At 36.6% G+C, this 23,724-nt stretch overlaps 1 protein-coding gene across 2 annotated transcripts in view; it reads left to right on the plus strand.

Annotated features, from left to right (window-relative positions):
* The window catches only part of Slc25a26 (solute carrier family 25 member 26), a 128,678-nt gene that overhangs the window by 53,724 nt on the left and 51,230 nt on the right, over positions 1-23,724 (plus strand). Inside the window, exon 5 of one of the 2 annotated variants that reach the window (XM_010608052.3) lies at positions 1,626-1,665. The exons of the other annotated variant lie outside the window; for it this stretch is intronic. Within the exon in view, the coding sequence (XP_010606354.1) occupies positions 1,626-1,665 (40 nt within the window). The remainder of the gene's footprint in view (positions 1-1,625; positions 1,666-23,724) is intronic. 2 annotated transcript variants of the gene reach the window in all.

Genomic DNA, 23,724 nt, shown 5'->3' on the forward strand with positions numbered 1-23,724 from the left:
GTAAATCATATTTTAAATTGAAGTAGTAGCTGATGTTTAGTGAGTACTTGTGGTATTCTAGACACTGTGCTCAGTTTTGCATACACTACTTTGTATAATCCTCACAATAACCCCAAACAGATTCTGAGGGTGTACTTGAGTCGGTTCACCTGTTAAATCACATTTTAAATTGAAGTAGTAGCTGATGTTTAGTGAGTACTTGTGGTATTCTAGACACTGTGCTCAGTTTTGCATACACTACTTTGTATAATCCTCACAATAACCCCAAACAGATTCTGAGGGTGTACTTGAGTCAGGGTTCACCTGTAACAATGGAGTCTAGAGCTCATGAACTTAACCACTGTGGTGGCTGTATATTTTGCATTTTATATGCATATAAATTTTCCTGTGGAGGAAAATAGATATTTAAAGTGAATATTCTATATTTATATCTCTCTCTGGTCTTTAAAACTTTAGTTATACATTAGTGCCAGAAGGAATTAGAAGACATAGATGTAGCGAGTCTGATTTGATAGAACTGCTCACAGAGAACAATGTCTTCTCAGTATGTTGTTAGCTGGTGTTTGCATGATTGGCTTGTGCCATTTCTCCACCTGCCCTTTGCGGGGGCCTCCAGTGACCACTCAGCCTGAGATAGTTCTGTGCCAATGCCAGTCCCCCACCTGTTACTCTGGTGTGCACCACTGTCTGAAATTATCTCCATTTATTATTTACAGGTTTATTACCTATTTTCCCCTCCTCTCTAAGAAGGCAGGTGCCTCTTTGTTCTCTACTGTTAATCTATCACCTAGAACACATAAAAAGAATGAACAAACTGAATCATACTTGCTTCTCAGAAGTACACTTCAGATTTTTAATATTTCTGGTAGATGTTCAAGTAAACATGGATTTGGCAAAATTACGGGGTCTTCACTTGATTCCCAGGCAAGTTAATGGATTTCTGCCAAATAAAACTTCATTTTCAGTGAAGTCAATTTTCTTCTTGACTTTCTTACTATATTTCCTGGTAATTTTGTGCCAGTTATATATATATATGCTTTCTGAAGTTACATGTGGAAATAATAATTTATTCATGAAGATCATCCTTCAGATAGATGCAAATTATGTCCATTGAACAGAGTTAAGAGTTAATTTACTCCTTACTATCTGAACAAACACTAAGATTAAGAAGTTATATTTCGGTATTAAGAAAATTAAATTTGAAGTCAAATCTAGAATTTTTATGAGATATATATGCTTTCTGAAGTTACATGTGGAAATAATAATTTATTCATGAAGATCATCCTTCAGATAGATGCAAATTATGTCCATTGAACAGAGTTAAGAGTTAATTTACTCCTTACTATCTGAACAAACACTAAGATTAAGAAGTTATATTTCGGTATTAAGAAAATTAAATTTGAAGTCAAATCTAGAATTTTTATGAGCAGTTTAGGGACAGTAGTTGAAAGTAGTCATCAATGCAATTACTGAAAATGTTAATCTATAGGTTTTGTCTATCTGGCTGCAGATTACCTTAGAATCATGTAATGAAAAATAGTTTCCTTTAAATACTAATTATGATTTTACATATATTTTTGTAATTTTTAAATTATTAAACTGTAAAATACTATCTTTTTTTCTAGATCAGAAAGCTCAGGCTTAGAAGAATTAAACTAGGAAGGGGTAAGTCTGGAATTTGAGGTCAAGCTAATTAAAGTTCTAAAGCTGCGTGTGTTTCATGTCATAGTTTACCCTCTCACTTCTTTAAGAATTTTTCAGGAAATCCTAGTAAAGTAAAATGATGGCAGATCTGTAAGGCTTGGAGCAAATATGTTGGTCTGAAAATACAGCACAGCTTCTGAGTATTACAGGATTCCTTTTTGTGCTGGAGATTGAAATCAGAGCCTTTGCATTCAGCTATATTTCCGGCCCTTAAAAAAGATTTTTAAAAAAAATTTTGAAATGCAGAGTCTCACTGAGTTGTCCGGGCTGGGCTTAAGCTCGTAATCCTCCTGCCTCATCCTCCCAGAGTACTGGGATTATGGATATACACCATCAGACCCGGCTTTTAGACAGCCTTGATAAAGGCTTGATGAAGAAGGATGCTGAAGTCAACGTATTGCCTGATTCAGAAGCATCTCAGTGGGGTCTGCCCATATACATGGGTCCGTTTTTTAAAAGAAGCAGAAATCAGTGACAAGAATATTTCTGTTTTGAAAGTACTCTGCTTTTATTATTGAGTTTGTGGGTGCAAAACTTGTGGTATAGTATTAGACCCTAGAGGGCGCACAGTGCCTGTGTTAAAAGATTTTGATGGCAGAATCAAAATATGTGTGGACTTGGAAGCTCCTAGGTTGCTTACCTGGAACGCATAGAAATGGTCAGATTGGAAAATAAAAATGAAAGCATGATAATGCTTTCTGATCCAACGTGTTTGAATGCATGTTTGTTTTTATCTTTTGGTGCTTGCACACACAGACTTTATTTGTTTATTTAATTTATTTGGTATCGGGGATTGAACTTGGGACCTTGTGCTTGTGAGGCAGGCAGCAGCATCACTGAGCTAAATCTGCAGCCCCCAAACTTTATTTACTTCTAATTTTTCTCCCTCTTTGCTGTGACAAAGAGAAGGATAGTAATTTTAACAGTTGCAAAACTGGCAGACACTGTTAGTGAGATTGACAGCATGCATACCCAGTATGGTGCCCAAGAAGGGCATAATGTCACTTTTTTGGTCTTCTAGCCAAACAAATGAATAATTTTAGTGTGACCATGAAAAAATAACATAAAACCAAATGAGGGGTATTGTGCAAAAGTGTTGTGGTTATTGCAGATTATCAACCTGATCACTCTGGGATCTGCCCCAAGGTTTGATGGAGCATACTTCCTGATATGTCTGGATGAGTCTTGGAGGCATGGCCTTTAATGTGTGACCTTTGGTCCTTTTTTCTCTGGCACTGGTCCCCTGTTCTGCTTCCTGGCCATCATGAACTAAGCAGCTCTGCTCCACCAGGCCCTTCCACCATGGTGTCCTGCGTTACAGCCTGCTGACCATAGACTGAATCCCCCTAAAGCATGAGCCAAGTTAAATTTCTCTTTTAAATTGTGAATATCAAGTACTGTGTTATTAACAGGAAAGCTGACTAATACAGTGTCAAGGTCATGAAAAATAAAGATGAAAGGACTGTCACAGAAGGAAACTAAGGAGACAGCAAGTAATGTAATATTGTATCCTGGATTGGATCCTAGAATAGGAAAACTATGCTTAAGGAGAAAACTGGTAAAATTCACATTGGGGTCTATAATTTAGCTATTAGTATTACAGCACTATTGTAGCTGGTTTTGATAAGTGTACTCTGGTTAAAACACTAACCTTACAGAAGCCAGCTATAAAGTTTATTATGAACTCTGTACCATTTTAGCAACTTTTAAAGTCATTAAATTATTTCAAAAACAAAAAGCTTAAAAAGAATGTCAGGTTTGGACATTATACTTAAGTACAGATACTTGTTAAAATAATCCTCTAACAAATTTAAAACGTAATTTTTTTATTTTTAATTTTTTATCAAAATAATATGTGAAATCAGTGACAGGCCTAATGATATATAACATAGGATGAAAAGCAGCAGCCTCTTGACCATCCATCTCTGCTCTTTTTCCACTCTGTAGAGTGAACCTTTTAAATCTGTTTCTATTTTTAGTTCTTCTGATTACATTGGCACTCTATTATAATATATTTAAGTATGTGGTTCTTAATTTTTCAATAGCCATCTATTAAATTTTGGGGATGGAAGACGTGTTGTAGCTCACATGATACTTCTTTTCAGTCCTGTCTCAGCATTCCAGATATATACATTACATTCTTTTGGTTATTTTAGAAAATTTTTAAGTCATATATTTGTGCCTGCCTGCCTACCCACCTCCTCTCCTTTCTTGTTTTGGTGCTGGACATTGAACCCAGGCCCTCACTGATGCTTGGCACACACTACTCCCCTGAGCTATATATATCCTCATCCCTTGTGTCTTTATTTCTTATGCCACACTTTTAGCATCTTAAAACTTTCTTTTCACATCATGAAGGTTGTACCTTTCTTTTTCACCTCCTTGCCTGTTAACTTACACATTCTGTTTTTTCAGAAAACTTTCTGTGCTGTACTTTCACCCTCTACTGTCAGAGTGGCTGACAGTTTGATCCTTTTCTTAACTCAAAAATCATTGAAGATTTAGCTCAGTGATGCCGCCACCTGCCTCACAAGCACAAGGTCTGGAGTTTGATCCCTGGTACAAAAAAAAAAAAAAAAAAAAAAAAAGATTCCATGCTTTTCTGTGTCGATTCTAAAAGTTGAATACCAGTGACCTAGTATATATGTACTCTGTAGACTACATGAGTAATCGCCAGCTAGATGGCATGCTAGGGTTATTTTTACCTTTAGTGTTCGTGATATGTTACTCTGAAGGGAATTTGGCATCAAAATTAGATAGACTATCTTTTCTTAGACTCTCTCTTTTGCTAAAATTTAATTTATAAATTGAATTTCCTGAATATGTAGGACTTTTTTTTCTTAGAGTTTCTAATTTTCTTTTTTTGGGAGGGGTGCATTATTTGCCTTTAAAGAAATACATTAGTGACAACCTTGAAATCACATTGTCTTTTGTACTGAGTCTCCCTTGGGAATCTTGGAATCATCTACTCTTCTCCTTTACACTGGTGCTGTACTGTATTCGATGGGGCTGGTCATCTCTCTGTTGGTTTCAGGAGTCCCGAAGGCTGCTGAGCATAGTTGTTCAGAGACTGTTGACTTTCCAGCCAGGATGCCTGGGATCCAGCCACAGCTCTGCCTCTGCCAAGCTTCCACCTCTGATGCCTGTCTCCTTATTCTGTGTGCTTTTTTTTTTTTAAATCCATGCTAATAAGTCAGTCTCAAAGCCAGTCTCTCTTCTCTTTCTTTCTCTTCCTCTCTTTCTTTGACTCTACTTTGCCCTGAAACATTCATTCTAAGTTAGTAGCACTCTGACACTTAATCCCTAAATATTCCAGCATGTATCATCTAAGAATTTAATCGTGGTTCTCATAACTACTTTATCATACCCAAGAAATGTAATGATGCTAACATTATCTCTTACATGATCAGTTTTCTGTATTATCCCAGCAATAAGAGCTTTACAACTTTTATGTCTCTTCAGGGTCTAGTAAAGGATTACAGATTGTATTTGGTTGTTAGATTCCCTGTTTGTTTGTTTGTTTGTTTGTTTCCCATGACATTGACATTCTTGTAGAGTCCAGGGCACTTATACTATAAAGTCCCATAGAGTGGGTTGTCTGATTTCCTTACGATTAGATGCAGGTTACTTTTGTTATTGTTATTTTGTATGGATACTGTATATACTGTCAGGTATTCCATATTGCTTTATACCAGAACATAAATAATGTGCCCTAGCTAGTGAAACTGGCTTTAATCATTTGAGTAAGTTGCTATTCTTTGTTTTTCTATTCACTGAAGATTCACTTCTCCTTTGTTAGTAAAATGTAACCTGTGGGGTAATATTTGGAGGCCATGTGATTATCCTGTTCCCTAATAATCTTTCACCCATCTGTGGATGCGCTGGAACATTTATTACATTAGTATTGCAAAATGGTAATTTTCCCAATACTGTCATTTTTCTCTGAATTTAACAACTGGCATTCTTCTGTGAGGAACTCCCCCCCAGATTTATTTTTACTATTGCTATAAACTCCTGAATTTTTTTACCAGCCCCACTGAGATGTAATGTATGTACCAGGTATAATTAAAAGTGATGGTTCACTGGGTTTTAAAGTTTTTGCAGATACATGCTACCCATCCATATAGTTATGGTTTCCTTTTTATTTAATAATTATATCCATTACCAGTTTATTTCTTTTTGATGCTCAAACTGTCCTAAATTTAGCCAGTGAGAGCCTCTTCAGATTTACTTGTCTGTCCTTTGACATTTGCTCCATCGTCCTTTGAGAACCAACTTGTGTGGCATAACAGGCTAATCCAGCCCTACCTGTAGTCTCACTGGCCAGTCCTGTAATGAGCCACCTCCCCTAGGAGCTCTGTATTGCTTGTAGTGGGAATAGTATTTAGAAATTAAAACGCAAGGACCCGAGTTCAATCCCCGGTACCAAAAAAAAAAAAAAAATTAAAATGTGGGCTATGTCGGGCGTAGTAGTGTATGCCTATAATCCCAGCACTTGGGAGGATGAGGCAGGAATATCACTGAGTTTGAGGCCAGCCTGCCACATAGTGAGTTTAAGGCCAGCATGAACTATATAATGAAACCTTGTCTCAAAAAAAAGGTGTGAGTCTGTGATTATATCTATACTCTTTTACTAGGCAGAAAAAAACTTTTTAAAAAATGCATATTTCTTCCTTCCCACTACCATATATACATTTCAACCAAGAGGAACTCATGATTACTGTTTATCTTTAAAACTAACATACCATAAAACTGACTTGTTTCTGCCTACAGTGCTATGAATTTTAACACATGTATGCATTTCTGTAACCACCAGCAGAGTCAGAATATAGGGCATTTCTGTCATCTTGAAACTCTCCTGTGCTGTCCCTTTGTAGTTCTGCTTCTAAGCACTGGCAACCATTGATCTGGTCTCCATTGTTCCTAAGGTGCTCAGGCAGGTCTTGAGCTTGGCAGTTCTCCTGCCTCAGCTTCCCCAGTGTGGGTTATAGATGTGTGCCACTGCACTTGGCTTATATTAGTCTCCAATGCTATATGGTGTTTTGTTTTGTTTTTGAGAATATCATTTACATGGTTTATATAATATGTAACCTTTCTAATTTTTAAGCTTTTTTGGTTCTAGGATTTTACCCAGAGCTTCATGCTCTACCACTAAGCTATATTCTTGGCCTTTTTAATTTTATTTTGCAATAGTCTTGCTAAGTTGTCCAGACTGACCTTGAATCTGTGATGCTCCTGCCTTGGCCTCCTGAATAGCTGGAATTACAGGCAAGTGTCACCACATCTGGTTTATTAGTCTAATCTTCTAAGGCTAGTTTCTGTCACTCAGCATCCTTTTGAGATTTGTTCTAGTCATGTGTGTATCAGGTTTGTTCCTTTTTATTGGTAGGTGGTATTCCATGATCACAGTCATCACAAGGAATCTGTACCCATAGGTAATAAATAGAGCTTAATTCTTGTTTCCCATTTCCCCTCCCCTCCCTCAACCCTTCTTTCCCTGTTCATTTAAAAAAGTGTTTCCATTTTTCCTTCCATTTTTTTTTACATCCCTTTTCCCTTCCTTCCTTCCTTTCCCCCTCTCCCCTCCCTTGTTTCCCTTCCCATTTGAACTTGTTCTTCCTGTGTCCCAGTATCTGTCCTGTTTTGCTCCTTATTTACGCTTTGAGTTTCTCATACAAGAGAATGTGCTATTTAAGCTTGCATGTCTGATTTATTTCTCTTTGAATTATGTCTCGAGGTGCATCCGTTGACCTAATAGAATGCCTATTTTCTCTTGAGTTATATACTGTTAATATGTGTATATCAGTGAGTTAGAAGGTCGGTTCTTCATCTAACTGTGATTCAAAATATAGTTAATATTAACTGGGCATGGTGTTAAACACCTGTAATCCTAGCACTCTGGCAAGCTGAAGCAGAAAGATTGGGAGCTCACATGCAAACAGGCAGTTTAGAAACTTAGATCTTGTTTCAAAATTTAAAATACAAAGAGGGCTGGGAAGATCTCTCAGTGTACAGGAAGTATAATTTCCTTATAACTGAGCCCCTAGGTTTTATTTTCATTGTTGTTACATTATCATATAGTAAAAATAATCTTCACAAAGAAAGAAAAGGTGCCGTGTATTTTATTTTACCCAGGCACAAGTGTCTTGGCTTTGAGTTTCTTTCTTCATTATATCCTGTAATGTACGAGACCTGAAATGACTTACCAAGATCAATTTGTGTTTAAACCAATGTGGGACCCATATGATTTGCCTGTTAATTTTCTCTTCCTCCCTCCCTCTCTCCCCCCTCTTCCTCTCCCCGTCTTCTGGACTAACTCTAGACTTGAAGGGAAAAAAGTAGAACTGCAACCTGAGATGGAATTTGTGTATTGTTGTACTGTGTATTGCTGTCCTGTGTATTGTTGCATGTAAATCATAGTAATGGGTCATTTTAGAATACAAACATTGAATAGAACACTTTAAAAAAATCCATTCAGTACTAGTAGTCTCCTCCCATCTCTGAAATTATGATGATACTGGTAACTACTGTGTGTGTGTGTGTTTTAAAAACTATCATTTATATTCCTTTACTTAAAGAATTAGAGTCATCAAAACTGGCAGGCGTTAAGCATGCTATTAGTTCAACATACTGACCAATTCTCTGAATTATTAGTTCAAAGACGTGTGTGGACAGGGATGAAATTAGATTTGGGCATTTTTCACTCTAGTTGTTTAAGGATATCTTGGTTGCTTTGATCTGTAAATAGCAGATGTTTTTTCATGCATGGTTCAGGGTACTGCAGACATGTTCAAAATTTTGACTCAGATTTGGGACTCATCATTCTTACCTCAATTGGATAAGCACACTCTGAACTACAGCTACTTTAGAAAAAATCTTTGAATTTGTGTTTGATAGTTTAAGCTAGCATATTTGTCATTTTTCCTAAAATGTATGTATTAGCTTTATTTTATATAAACTAGCATAACCTAGTAATAAGGCGGCAGTATGCAAAATTACATTATAAGTTGCTAAGTGTATATTGACTTAAACATCAGTTCTAAGAATAAAACTGAAAACATAAAGATATATTTGTGTGTGCACACATGTTTATGTTTGCATATGCTCGCACAGATGCACAGATTGCTTGCATTGCATATGTGTATAGTGATACACTTACATGCTTCTAGATGTTACATAGTAGAGATAAATGTTTTATTAGCTAAGTACTTGTATTTAACTTCAGTATTTAATAACTAGAATTAATGTGAGTCCTGGCAGATTGTACAGAAGCATCATTTTTATACCTTTTGGCTTTATGTGAGAAAATGTTAGTATCAAAGCATTTTTATAATGAATGGCATCAAATGAATGGTAGTTGGGTTGAGTAGGTGAGAACACCAGGTTAAGAACTGAGAAATTCTCTTCCCCCTACCCTGCCACCATGATACTGGGGATTGAATTCAGGGTTTTTACTACATCCCCACCCACCTATCTACTCCCATTTAAAAAATTTTTGAAATGGAATCTCGAGTCTTAAGTTGTGCTTCAATTTAAGATCCTCCTACCTCAGCCTCCCAGAGTTCAGGGATATAGGAATGTGCCACCACACCTGGCTAAAATGAGAAGTAACCTTGTGTCTGTGTTTACCACACTCCCTCATCAGAAATCTTGATTGATGCAGCCTTCCTGACTTTGTTTAATCATTATGGGCAATGATGTCCTCATTTTTAAAGTGAGTGGTAAACTATGACCTGAGGGCCAAATCCAGACCGTGGCCTGTTTTTGTAGTAAGGCTTTATGGCACATAGCTTCTCTCCTACATTTATGCATTGCGTGCTGCCATACTATAGTGGCAGAGTTGAGCGGTTTTGATAGAGATCAAATATCTCACAAAGCCTAAACTATTGTTTGGCCTTTCACAGAAAACGTGTGCTGAACTTTGGAGTAGGCAGTTTTTAAGGCCTGTGCCCCGCCTGGAGTAGATTTCCTTTATGCCACTTATATTTACTTCTAAGTTCATAAGTCTTTCATATTACCAACATCACCTCTTATTGGTAGCATGAAAATGCTAGCTTATTGATTCTCAGAATGTGGTGCCTGGTACTTGTTAGAAGTGCAGATCTGAGGCCCTACCTAGATTTCTGATCAGAAACCCTAGAGAGGGGCCCAGAATTGTGTTTTTAAGACCCTCCAAGTGATTCTGATGCATGCTAAAGCGTGAGAATCATTGGACTAGATGAAGTTCAGTTGAAAGAGTTCTCACGGGCTAGGGATATAGCTCAGTGGTAGAGCACTTGGCCTGGCTTCCATCACCAGCATGAAAAAAGATGTTGGTTGTCATTACAGAAACTTATGAAATTAATAGTTTATCTTTTCTTCTCTCGTATGTATCATAAACTATGAGTTTAAAAAGATATGACAAATTCCTGAAGGACATATCTATGTTACCTTCAGCTGATAATTTTAATGGACAAAAAAAAAATGAACATATTTATTTCTTGGTAAGGTTTTCTTTGTTTTGCTAGAACATGACTTTGAGTTATCTAAAAGCTAATGATTTGAAATAAACAGTTTTACAAGAAGATAATTACCTTAAGAAATATTTTGCTTTTAAGGAAAATACTTTAAGAAGAGCATTTAATCAGCCAGTCTGCTTTGGCTAGATTTCTTAACCATTTTAAGTGAGATCACTGTTGAATTGGCTGTAATTTAAATGCTAAAAGCCACTAGAAATGAGCACCAGTCAGACTACTCATCTCTGTTAGGAAAGATCACAAAAACTGTGTTTTTGTATTAAATCTCAGAGGAATAGCAGAATTGTACATATCAAGAAAGAATTACAGGGTGACGTTATTTGGAGAATTGCTTTCATCTTGGAGATGTCTCACACCTGCCTCATTTGGCACAGAATGTTTCCATCTCATGAAAAGAATCCGTGCCTTTCCCCTCAGTCCCACGGTGTATGGATACAGCACAGTAACAAGGGAAAGTTTTCACATAAAAACTGACTTAAAATTGCCATTGAAAAACTCTTTATTTTGTTGAAAAGGGGATATTGATTTTGAGGTATATTTACTACATTGTGGTGTAGGTGTGTGCTTACACATGTTTAAATAGTTCATTTCATAGGTGTATGAATGTGTGTGCCCTATTTCCGTACATATGTATACCTGATGCACATGGCAAACTTTTGATTACACAATCCTCTAACAGTACTTTCTAACTGCTTCTAATTGTTAGCTTTCAGTCACTTCACAGTTCTGTAGGTCACATTTGTATGCTACTTGCTTTTGCTTTTTTCAATTTTTAATATGCCAAACATATAATATGGTTCAAGGGGTGCATAGTTTTGTGTGTGTGTGTGCGTGTGTGTGTGTGTGTGTGTGTGTGTGTATGTAGGAGTGAAACATCTCCAAATGATGTTATGTTTGATTCTGTGAAGCTGTTCTTCAGAGAAACTGGTTTGGATTTTTAGGTTGTGGGTAATCTTGTTTTTTAATAAACACCATGCTTATGTGACTGTCACTAGGGTAGTTTGTGTTACTCCTTGAGAAGCTTTCTCATGCTGGTAGGTTTTGAAAAGGGGAGTATTTATATGCTTCAGTTTTTCAGGGGGTGGAATCGAGCTTCTTTTTATACATTTTATAAATGTCACATTTGCCTATGCCTGGGCAAAATCTAGTTAAAAATAATAGTATTTAATATTTAATAAACTACCAGGCTCTTGAACCATCTGGAACCTTATTTTCTTTACACGGAGCATCTGAGTTTCACCTGTTAGCATTTCTCTCTTGCTCTGGGAAGGGTCAATTGCTTTTAAGGTCTTTGATGCTTGCTGTGTCAGCCCTCTTCGTATTTTCAAAATGCCTGTGTAAAAGGGCTTTTCATCCATTCATGCTGATAATTCTTTTGAACTTGAGGTTTGAACCAAACTAATCAAATTTAATTATAGCTCAAATCCTGTTACAGTGAACTCCAGTAGACTTTTCGGCTAAGTTTTTTTCTTCTTTTTCTTCTTCGTCTTTTTTGTTATATTGGAATTCAGCCATTACCAATATTATATTAAGTGAGTAGGTCATTGACTACAGTCTGGGAGACATTTTATAATGGCTAAATTTTTGTTAAATTGACATGGGTGAGATGATTTGAATTTTATTCTTAGAACAATGAATTAATTGCAAGTAAAATTTATTTCTCTTCACATAATAATTTAAGTGATTATTTCCTGTTTAACAGTTTAAGCAATTAAAACTTTGAAGCTTCTTTGTTAAAGAATCTTTCTTAAAGAATCAAGGTTTGTTGTTAATTCTTGCTCTTCTGTTTTTAAGATCCAAACCTAAAGGATTTATTCCTACCTCCTGAGGTTACCATAGTGATTTATCCATATTTGCTTTCATTCTGAGATTGTGTTTTCCTTTCTGCCTCTTCATCAAAAAACATTTTTTTTCAGCTTTAATTGAGTTTATTGGTACATTTTAGGGATACAGTACAGTTACCTTCATTGTTGGGATCTTGTACCTCTACACGACAAGTCTCAAAAAACATTTGTTAAAAACAGTATTGCATGTTTACTGGCAAGAAAGTACGGCATACAAATGTTTAAAACTGAAACATATATTAAAGGGAGGTGGGTTAGTACTGATATATGTAGTACTGTAAAATGATTGTTAACACATGTGTATTATATTTTAGTATCTTGTTAAATTCACTAGTTAATCTGTATTTATGTTTCTGTATATGCAGACTGTTTTTTCCAACACAGTTTAAAATTCTGTCCATTTTTAAATTGGATTTTGTTTGAACTTCTAAGCAGATTTGGGAGTACCAGTACTTAAAATAAGTTTCCTTTCATCACTACATAAAATGTACACATTTCTATAATACTGGATCAGTTTTTGACCTACAAGAATCAAAAGTCAGGACTTATTCTTAGGGCATTTGATTCTAAAATGAAAAACAGGGTTCATAAAAAAATGACCAAATAGCAGAGCTCCTGTAAAGGTGAAAATTCACTTTTTAAAATTAGTTCAAAACTGTCATTTCTCTCTTGAATTAACTATAACAAGGGCTCTTGTTTTAAAATGAAGAGAAATGTGAAGTTAATTTATATTGTAGCTACTTTAAAGTATAATTTTGTTTGCTAATTTGCATAGATTTTCAATACACGTGCTTGAAGGAATTTCAGTAATGATGCTGCCATGTGTAGGACAAACTCATGCCATGAATCTTTGGTTTGGATTTAGAGTCACTGGCCATACTTCCCACTCTGCTCGGAGGGCACGGCCCTTTGTGTGCCTTTGGACTTAAATGTATCCGGTAAATGCTTCAAAATTTTGCTCTATAAGTAAGAAATTTAAGAGATTTTTGTCACCAAAAAGTGGATTTTTGTGGTTTTTATTACAAAGTAGAAGCATTGGTTAGTTTTCTGAAATTTGTTAGTAAGCACCTTACCAGTTTTCTAAAAACTGAAATTTACATTTTTTTCATTGAAGTTCCCATAAGGCACATGTATTTTTCAAATGATCTCTATCCCATTTCCCCAAATAATTATTCTTGAGTTAAGTTTGTTGGGTTCTTATGCCTTTCTTTCGTGTTTTCATGGTACTGAGAAATTTAGCAAGCTTTGCCTAAACTCAGGGAAGGGATTCTTTTCCATTAATAAGCATGTTGGTGCAATTTTTTCTAGTGCTGGGGATGGAACACAGGGCTCTGGGCCTACCAGGCAAAAATTCCCTACTGCTGAACTACACATAGTCATATTGTCCTTTAAAGCCAGATGAGAAGATGGTCTTTTTCTCAAGTGGATCATTGTATTTTTCTTCTAATGTGGTTCTGTAGGAGTAGCATGATTATATAACTTAATCAATAATATGAAAACCAGGAATCCTAGGGTTTAAACAACAGTATTAGCAGCAAGTTTATGTGTTAAAGACAGAAACATTTCTAGGTTGATAAATGTGAGTGACTTTCTCCCTTTGGGTGATTAATGCCTTACTTTCCCCTGACGCTGATACTGGAGCCCTTTGTGTGTGCTGGAGGGTGCGGGACAGTCAAGGCAGAGGCAGAGCCGCCCTCAAGGTGCTTGTTTCAAGGAAGGAAGTCAAGAGGGCCGAGGATTTAACTCAGTGGCGTCGCTGCCTGCCTCCCAAGTGCGAGACTCTGAGTTCGGTACCAAAACAAAACAACAAAGTAAGTTAGCGTCACCTGAACCAAGTTATTATTCGTAGAGTCAAAGTTGGTAAAGTAGGAAAGAGCACTGTATAGCATAGCTGTTTCTTTTCTTTCTTTTTTAAACAAATTTCCAGTATGTTAGGAGCCTCATTCTGCAGTAATTTGAGTCCAAGGTAACTGTTTCTTTCCATTATTTTACTCCATACCACCAGTGGTATTGAAAGTTGATAGGTGTCAGAAGCAAGGGAGACCGTATGTACCTGGGTACATGTGTTGTGGTTCAGGAGGCAAAAACTGTAGGTGAAGGCGTCACAGTGGAGACTGATACACCGTTGCTAGTGCTTCATCTCATCAGAAGACTTCAGGTTCTTCCACTAATTCATTGTTCATATGACTGGGAGAAAATGAAATTGTTTCTGTGTGAAGAGACTCCACGCAGCGAGCCTTCTTACACCTGTGATAGTGACAGTTGTCTGTTTTTCACAGTCAGTTTGACTAAATCCGGTTAAACTTGTCTAGTCTCCCTTTAGCAGGTTTTCTTTGGGACCCAGTATATACTGCAGGCAAAACAAGACCAGTAGGACTCGTCTGTACAGCTGAAAGGCTTAGCTGAGCACCTCAGCCTCCTGAGTAGCTTGGGATTATAGGCAGCACCACTGCCAGGCTTTCAGACAAACAACTGAGTTTAAGCTTTGTTAATTAACCTTGAGTGTTTTTAGTGATAAATTGTATGTAACATTTACCATTTTAACCATGTAAGTGGATAATTCATTAGCCTTAATTACATTCAGTGTTTTGCGACTGTTGCCACTGTTTCCAAATCTTCATCATCCCAAACACAAACTCTGTAAGCATTAAGCAATATTTCCCCCATTCTTACCTCACCCAGTCCCCTAGTAACTTCTAATCTACTTTCTCTGTGAATTTTCCTGTTTTAGGAATTTCTTAAAAGAGGATCATGCAGTGTTTATGTGCTGTGTGTAGCTATTTCTCTTAGCCAGTGTTTTCACGGTTTACCTGTGTTCTGATGTGTAGTAGAACTTCACTCCTTCTTACAGCTAAATAACACTTTGTTGCGGGCCACACCACCTTTTGTTGTACCTCCGTTGCTAGTCACTTGGATTATTTTCAGCTTTTGACTATTGAGAATAATATTGCTTTGAACCTTGCCGTGCAAGGATTTCTTTAGTATCTGCTTTCTGCTCTTGTAGGTATATGGTACATAGAAATCCATTTGCTGAGTTGTATGTTAGTTTGGGTTTTTTTTTTTTTTTTTTTTTTTTGTACCAGGGATTGAACTTGTGATCTTGCACTTGGGAGGCAGGCGGTGACATTAGTTCTATTTTTAACTTCGTGAGGGAGCACCAGGATGTTGTCCACAGTGGCTGTGTCATTTTACATTCCCACTAACAGTGTGTGATGTTTCTGGTTTCTTGCCAACATTTGTTACTTTCCTTTAAAAATTATTATAGCTGTTATAGTAGGTGAAGTGTTATAAACCACCTAGTTTTAAAGTAGATTGAGGATGATTTTTATATGAAAGTTTCAAACTGTGTTTTAAAAAATTACGAACTTCCACAATTTAAAAAAATTTGTTTTAAAATTTTTATATAATTTCTATGGAATGAAAGTTTGTGTCCTGCCCCCTGCACACGTAGGATTCCTAACCAAAAGGGTGAGTATTAGAACTTGGGGCCTTTGCTAAGTGATTAGATCACGAGGATAAAGCCTCCCTGGTAGCACTGGTGTCCTTATAGCAGACGTCCAGCAGAGACCCTGACCCTTTTACCTGGTGAAGTTACTGCAAAGAGACATCTTTCTGTGAGCAAGGAGGTGGCCCTCCCTAGACATCAAGTCTGCCGGGATTTTGATGTCCTCAACCTACAAAATTTGAGTAATACATTTGTGATGTCTCTGAGCTACTCAGGTTATAGTATTTTGTTACAGCAGCCCAAGTGGACTAAAAAGGTAATTAAAATAACATTTATTAGACCAATTTTTTGTTTGAAAACATTAAATATTTTAAATGACAATGCTAATCTTATTGTGTATATGATATGAAATACTGTAGAATGGAATGACTAAATTGAGCTAACATGTATTATCTCGTATAAGTATTTTTTAAAAAAAATTTTATTGAGTTTATTGGTACATTTAGGTATACCTTATGATCATATTCATCATTGAGAATTTGTACCTGTACATGATATATCTTGATTCTTAACGTTTTTCCATTCCCCTGCCCTCCCTTCAACCCCTCCACCCCTCATGTACATAAACTTTGTTTCCATTTTTTCCTTTACTTTCAGTTTTTTCTTTCCCTTCTTTCCTTTCCACTGCCTCCCCTTCTTTGTTCCCCTTTACCTTTAGATGTTTTCCTATATCACAATATTTATTATATATTTTGGCCCTTATTTATACCTTCATTTCTCACATCAGAGAAATGATTCGGTATTTACACTCATGTGTCCTGTTTATTTCACTTATGAGTATGGTCTGGAGGTGTATTCATTTAGCTGTAAAGGTCTTAGGTGTATCTTTATGACTGAGTAGTACTCCATTTTATTAAAAAAAAAAAAAGCCACATCATCTTTATCCAGTCACCAGTTGATGGAATGGGCATTTGGGCTGTTTCCAAGATTTACCTATTACAGACTGTGCTGCTATAAACATGGGTGCACATATGTCACTGTGATATGATACTTTAAATTCTTGCATCTGAAATAAACAGACATTTCTTAGACTAAGAAGTAGAAGCAGCAAATAAACATATGAAAAAGTGTTCAACACCACGGATCATTCAAGATGTGCAGATGAAAACAACACTGGGATTGCATCTCACTCCAAAAAGAATGGCTGCTATCAAGAAATCCACCAATAACAAATGCTGACGGGGCTGGAGGGAGGAAGGAACCCTCTCCACTGTCGGTGGGAGTGTAGACATCAGTATGGAGATCCCTCGGAACACTAGGACTAGAGGTCCCAGTTGACCCTGCTAGTCCCTACTGGGTATGTTCACATATGTATTGTGTGGTGAAAGTACTTAAAATCTACTTTTAGTGGTTTTCAGGAATCTACTACATTGTTATTAACTACAGACGCCGTGTCATATGTCTTGGTTACTTTTTTGTTTCTGGAACAAAAAAATTGCACCTACAGGTTGAATCAGGAAAGGTTTATTTTGGCTTAGTTTGTAGAAGTTTCGGTCCATGGTGTGCTGGCTCTAAGGCAGGATGGCATGGCAGAGGACATCCCAGAGAGAAACAGTCCATGGCAAGGCAGGTTGAAAGCACGAGTAGCCAGCCTGCCTTCCATCTTTTCCTTTATATCCCATTCAGGCTACAAGCATATTTATTTGTTGGTGCCACCCCCACCTACAGTGGGGGTTCCATCACCCACATTCAGAACAACACTAAACCAGTCAGTGGACTAATCCAGTTATCACACACCCTTAAGCCATCTTTAAACACCCTACATCCAGCTGCCTCTGCAAAGCCCCGCATGTGAGCACATGAGACTTTGGAGGGACATCTGGAAACAAGCCATAACTCTGTACAGTAGATGTCCTGAATTTATTCCTCTCATCTAATTGAAATTTGTGTCCTTTGACAGATAAACTCCCCCAAACCTCCCATCCCTGCCTGTTGGTAACCACCACTCTGCTCTCTGCTTCTGTAAGTCTGACCTTTTCAGATTCCATGTAATGAGTGTAAGTAAGGTCCTGCACTATTTGTCTTTCTGTGCTTGGCTTTTTTTACTTAACATCCTCTAGGTTCACTCATATTTTTATAAGAGACAGAATTTTCTTCTGTTGTAAGGTTGAGTAGTAGTCATTGTGTCTATATTTCGTATCTTCTTTCTGCTTTCATTGAAGATGCTCAGGTCAATTTCATACCCTCTGTGAGTAGCGCTGTGGTGAGCATAGCAGCCTGGCCTGCCCTTCAGCATACTCATTTCCTCAGTGACACACCAGAGGGGATTGCTGGCCCTGCAGTAGTTCTGTCTTCATTTTTGTATGAACCCCCATACTATTTTTCATAATGGTACTAATTTATATTCCCACCAACAGTATAGTTTTCTTTTTCTACATCCTCTCCAGCACTTACTATAGTTTTTCTTTTTGATAAATCGTCAATTGAGATGCATTTTCCTGATGGCTAGAAAGGTTGAGCATTTCATATGCTTTTTGGCCATTTCTTTGTCTGTTGAGAAATGACTGTTCAAATGCTTTCTTTCTTTTAAAAATAGGGTTGTTTTCTTGCTATTGAGTTGTTTGAACTTTTTGTTCTCTTTTTTATTAGAATGTGTTTGTGATACATAAATACATTCATCACGGGGAATTGGTACATACACATATCTCCCCCACTTTTTTATTAGTACATATTGGTTATACAGGTTAATGAGTTTCCTTTTGGTAGATTTGAACATGTATATAACATACTTTAATCACCCCTCACCTCCTCTCTTGCCTAAACTCTGAACACATCAGGTTTCCTGCATGAACTTCAGGGGACACATTCAAAGCATAGCAAAACATGCTTTGCTTTAAAATTCTTACAAGATGATCAGAAATGAATTTTGAAGATAGTCATGGGAGGCACAGAGGATTTTTAGATAATTCACTTTTTGCCTTATAATATATATATAGTAAAAGATCTTTCAAGGAAGGAGGGGAGGCCTTTATATTAACGTCATTGAAGTAGTTTATTGTGTTAAATAGGACACTTTGCCCTGCAAGATTTAAACATGATACTAGTTGAAGATGTCATTTAAAGTTTTATACTTTCTCATTAAACAAGCAGTGAGATCCATGTTTTCCAATTTCTGGGGTAAATAGGAAAATTTAGCTGTTGCCACGATGTCGTTCTCATTTCGATTGCAGTGGAGTGTTCCTATTAAGACAAAGCTCTTTTTAAACAGAGCTGCACTTTTTTAGCTTAGGGTTCGTAAAACCCCATGACTGAGGTTGTGTTGGACTGAGGATCTTGCCTTTGACAGAGTCCTCGGACTCTATTTGTTTCCCACAATTTTCTGCGTGTTTGTTTCAAATGAACCATAAAATGACTCAGTGCCAACATGTGGTTTTAATAACAAATAAGTATGGGCGGGTGAGTGTTGGCTTAGAATTTGAAGTTTTGTACATATGCCATGACCAGCTTCTAACTCAGTTTATGGCTCAGCCCTCAGCTGTGTTAAATAATTTATCAATTAATATAGAAAATTTTTCATTTTAGTCATCCATTATTCAGAATGCAGGTTGATGATTGAAAACCACATATTGTTGATAAACAATTTTCTGCAAGTTTTTCATCATGTATTTTTTAGTCAGATTTTATTATAGGAAGAAGTTTCCCCCACAGCTCTTTTTTGCCTTCTTTTTTTAATTATTATGGCTTGTTTTGAACCATAATGACAATTTCAGAGTGATTATGTATGGTATTGCATAACTCACATCTTTATAAAAGTTTCTATTGAGGCTGAGACTGCGGTTGAAATTTACTGTAGTATGTGCTTTAGGCTTTAGATGAGGCATAAGTGGAGATTTCTCTTTTCTTCCTTCTCTGCTGATATATCTTTAGACAGCTATTCTGTATAAATATCTCTTTGCTCAGGTGGATAGAAGGATAAAGGAGGTGGAGGGATGGAAAGGCGTGATGAATGAAAGAGGGTTAGTAGAGGCCGCATTGCAGTTGTTTTGATCACCATGGACTCACTGATGTGTGTAGTCCTATCGGACCTTCAACCCATTGTGTAACCCACGCTGCTTTAGGCTCCCCAGTGTTGGAATTGTGTCATGGCTTCTTTAACAAGCTTTCACTAATCTGAAACCATATTTGCCAGTGAACTTTACAGTAATAAAAATGATGTTTTGGTTTAAAAAAGACTGTACAGTATCTAAAACATGGTACTATGTCAGTTGTTAAAGTTCATTTATAACCCAAATTTTCTTTAGCCTCATATTTTATGTCTGCTGAAGAGAGAAAAAACACTCATTTTCCTTAACTCAGAGTCAGTGATTGAAGGTCTGAAAATTAAAATGACAAAAGGCAAATTAGCAGGAAAGAAGAAACTAGATTTAATTATGTACCTATAAACAGAAGGAGGTAAGAAGATGTAATTAAAAGGCAGGCATGGTTAGAATTTTGGGCTTATATGATGGCCTTTCTGAGAGAATAACTGATTTCATAGAACGGAGAGAGCAAAATTTAAAAAATAAAAGACTTTTTTTTTTTTTAAAGATAAATGATACCTGGGAGAATAAATGTGAAATACAATAGTTTTATGATAGTGTCTGTTTGAATATGTTGTAGACTTCTCAACGAGAAGCTTAGAATTATTCCTGGAAAAGGGGTTTATGACGGTGGAGTTCTTTTAGATGAATCTACTTCTAAACAGATAAAGGATTTTAGGAACTCTTAATGCCTGTAACTCAAAATAATTTTGTCAGAATGGCTTATTATGGATCTTGTAATGTCATAGCACTCTTTTTTTTTTTTTTTAAGCCTCTGGAAGTAATATTTTGTCTTCATTATTTTTCTTCAAAACATTTGTTCCTTTTAAAGTAGTTTTATCAAGTTGTTATTTTATATATGAGAAATATGACCATTTAATAGATAATGTGTTTTGACATATTTGTACCATCTTATAACTACATGACCTTAAGTAAAGAAGCCATCTAGGCATCAGAAAGCTTTGTGTATAATGGGCCAAATAGTAAATATTTTAAACTTTGCCTGGCATATGGCTTCTGTTGTACCTACTTAGTTCTGCTCTCGGAGTGTGAAAGCAGCCAAAGGCAATACATGAATGGGTAGGCATGGTTATGTTCATTAAAATGACATGGTTGTATTCATTAAAATTATAAAGTGACACAAAACAGCCAGTCTGTAGCTTATGGTTTGCTAGAGAAGTTTTTATCACCACCAGAAAAGTTCTCTTGTGTCACTTTATAATCTGATTTCTAGCTCCAGCCCCAATTTTATGCATTCTTGCACTTCAGCCCTGGTTTGTGTGTTCTAGAAAATTTAAAATATGTGAAATCATGCTTAAGTCCTTTTCACTGTCTAGCTTCCCTCCCTCGGCATGTTTGGGGTTTGACCATATTGTGTGGAGTAGTTGCCTTCTCCTTTTTGTTGTTGAATTGTGTCAGTTGTATAAATAAGCTACCATTTAGTCATTCATTGTCTTATAGATAAGATATTTTTGTTGTCAGTTTGGGGCTCTGATAAATAAAGCAACTATGGTTATTCTTATACAAGTCTTTGTATGTTTGTTTTGATGTCTTTTGAGTAAATACCTATGAGTTATATGATAATGTATTTAACTTTTTTTTCTTTTTTGGTACTGGTGGTCGAACTCAGGACCTTGTACTTTCCAGGCAAGTGGCAGAACCACTGAGCTAAATCGTCGGCCCTCCCTATTTTTCTCTTTGTACCAGGGGTCAAACACGGGCCCTTGATGTTGCAAGGCAGGCAGCAGAACCACTGAGCCAAATCCTCAGCTCTCTATATTTAACTTTTAAAGAAACTGCCAAATTGCGGTCCAAGGTGATTGAGCCATTTTATACTTCTGCCAGTTGTGTGTAAGAGCTCTAGTTGTTCCACATCTTTGTCAACACTTGGTACTGGCAGTATTCTTCATTTTCTACTTTTCCATTCCAGTATACAGTCTTCATTTTTGTTTGTTTTGTTTTGTTTTTAGTGTATGTATGTTTCTTTTTGCTTTACTGCATTTCCTAGGCCCTCTAGTGAAAAGCTGGATACATACGGTGAGGATAGGCATCCTTCCTGTCCTTCGTGTTTTCTTAATCAGGGAGAAGTTACACTATCTTTTGTCCTAAGTATTGTGGTAGTTGTAGATTTCTTATAGTTGTTCCTTTATCAGGTTGGAAAAGCTCCCCACTATTTATAGTTTGCTAATTTTTTATTTAGTCATAGTGAGTGTTTAATTTTTTCAACTGCTTTTTCTGCATCCCTTGAAAGGATCGAATGGTTTTTCTTCCTCTGTTAACATGGCAAAATATATTGACATTAGAATGGTGAAACAACTTTGTATTCCTGGGGCATATCTGACTGCCTGTGATGTATTATCATTTTTATATATTTCTGGATTCACTTTGCTAATATTTTTAAAGAATTTTTTTCTCATTACTTCATTTTTCTTGTTACTTTGGATTTACCTTGCTGTTCTTTTTAGCTTCTTAAACTGTAAGCTTAGATGTGAAACCTTTTCTTCTTTTCTCATGTAAGCTTTAAAATTTATAAAATATCCCCTGAACATCAAATTATTTGTGTATCCCCAAATTTTGATATGTTGTATTTTCATTTTCAGTCATCTCTGATGTCTCACATTTTCATTTAGAATGTAGAAAGCCACAAGAAGAAGCCAGATAATATATAAAGTAGTATTTCTTTTTCTTGAGCTCATCACAGAGTTGAGCTTACAAGGCCATCAGGTAAACTGAATTACAAAGGGGTTGCAAACCCCTCCAGAGAGAGATAGAACTCAAGAGCTTTCACCTCTGGCAGAGAGTTAGGGGTATGGTAGTTATGGAAATGGTATAAATTGAAATCTTACTCTGAGAAGCTGATATGGTGTAATTGGTATTGTAGCATTCCTGAAAATTTCAGTTACCAAAAAAGTCTGCATCTGTTCATTAGGTCATTTTCATGTTTTCCTACCAACCAGGTACTTAGAAGGAGGATTTGGAGGCAGAGCAGGAGATCTGAAGGAGTCTTCTTATGGTGTAGAGTGAGGGTGCATCAGGAATACCTGGTGCGCTAAGCGTCCTGCATGGATACAAGATTTGGGTCAGCTGTCACTGGATAACAGTTTCAAAATTCAACCAGGTTCCAGAGGTACAGTGTAAGTCACCTGCTGGTGGAGGGTCAAGCAACCCACTTCTTCCTGAGTCCATGCAGAGGTTGTCTACAGCTACTGGAAAGAAATTAAAATCCTACCTATCTTGTAGTTACACTAGAAAAATTCTATCTGTCTCTAGAAGAGGAAATAAAACCTAGGTATCTTGTTTCTTACTTGCGGGAAATGATCAGTTCCCCATATAACAGTGGTCAGACTTGTGGCTGACAATGATTTGGGGCCTTGTTGCAGGACAGACTGACTTTAGTACACTATCCTGATATTCCTACTTCTAGTTCAGGCTAGAGTGTTAGGGTTTTCTTTGAAAGTTGCCTGTTGACTCCTTTGTTAGTTTTTCCCGAGCTTGGGTTCTTGTGAGGCAGGTGGTAGAATCACTGGGCTAAATCACTGGCCCCTTTGTTAATTTTATATCTGAGATGTACTTAATTCTTTTGTGTACTTAGATGTGTGCAGATTTAGACTATCAGTTTTTGTTGCGTTTATTGTAAATACATACCCAGGTTGTATTCATTTCTCTTCAATTTTCTATAATACTTTTATATTACATATGGAAGTTTTAAATTTTATATAGAGCCTCCCCATCATTATTTCTTATGTTGCTTTTATGAAAAGTTCTGTAGTGATTCTTTTCCTCATATGCAGTTTCTGTATTCCAAAGTACACTGATGTTGAGTATACAGTTGGGTGTGTTTGTACACGTGTGTGTATGTTAATCACCACTCCCACCAAGGGGCAAAGCTTTTTCATGACCCTGGAAACTCTGTTGGGCCCCTTCCCAATTCGTGCTCATGGCTTCTCTCCCTAGAAGTAACGACTATTTTAACTTTCAATGCCATAGATTAGTTTTATCTTTTCCTGGCCCTTATAGAAACAGGATCTCACTCCACTATGTCTTTTTTGTCAACCTTCTGTTCAGGTTCAGCTGTGTTTTGTATGCATAGAAGCTCTGTTTTGTTTCACTTTGCACATTCCATTGAATGAATATAC

This window comes from Fukomys damarensis, unplaced genomic scaffold (assembly GCF_012274545.1).
Source record: "Fukomys damarensis isolate Sample0158 unplaced genomic scaffold, DMR_v1.0_HiC HiC_scaffold_28, whole genome shotgun sequence".
Lineage (NCBI taxonomy): Eukaryota > Metazoa > Chordata > Mammalia > Rodentia > Bathyergidae > Fukomys > Fukomys damarensis.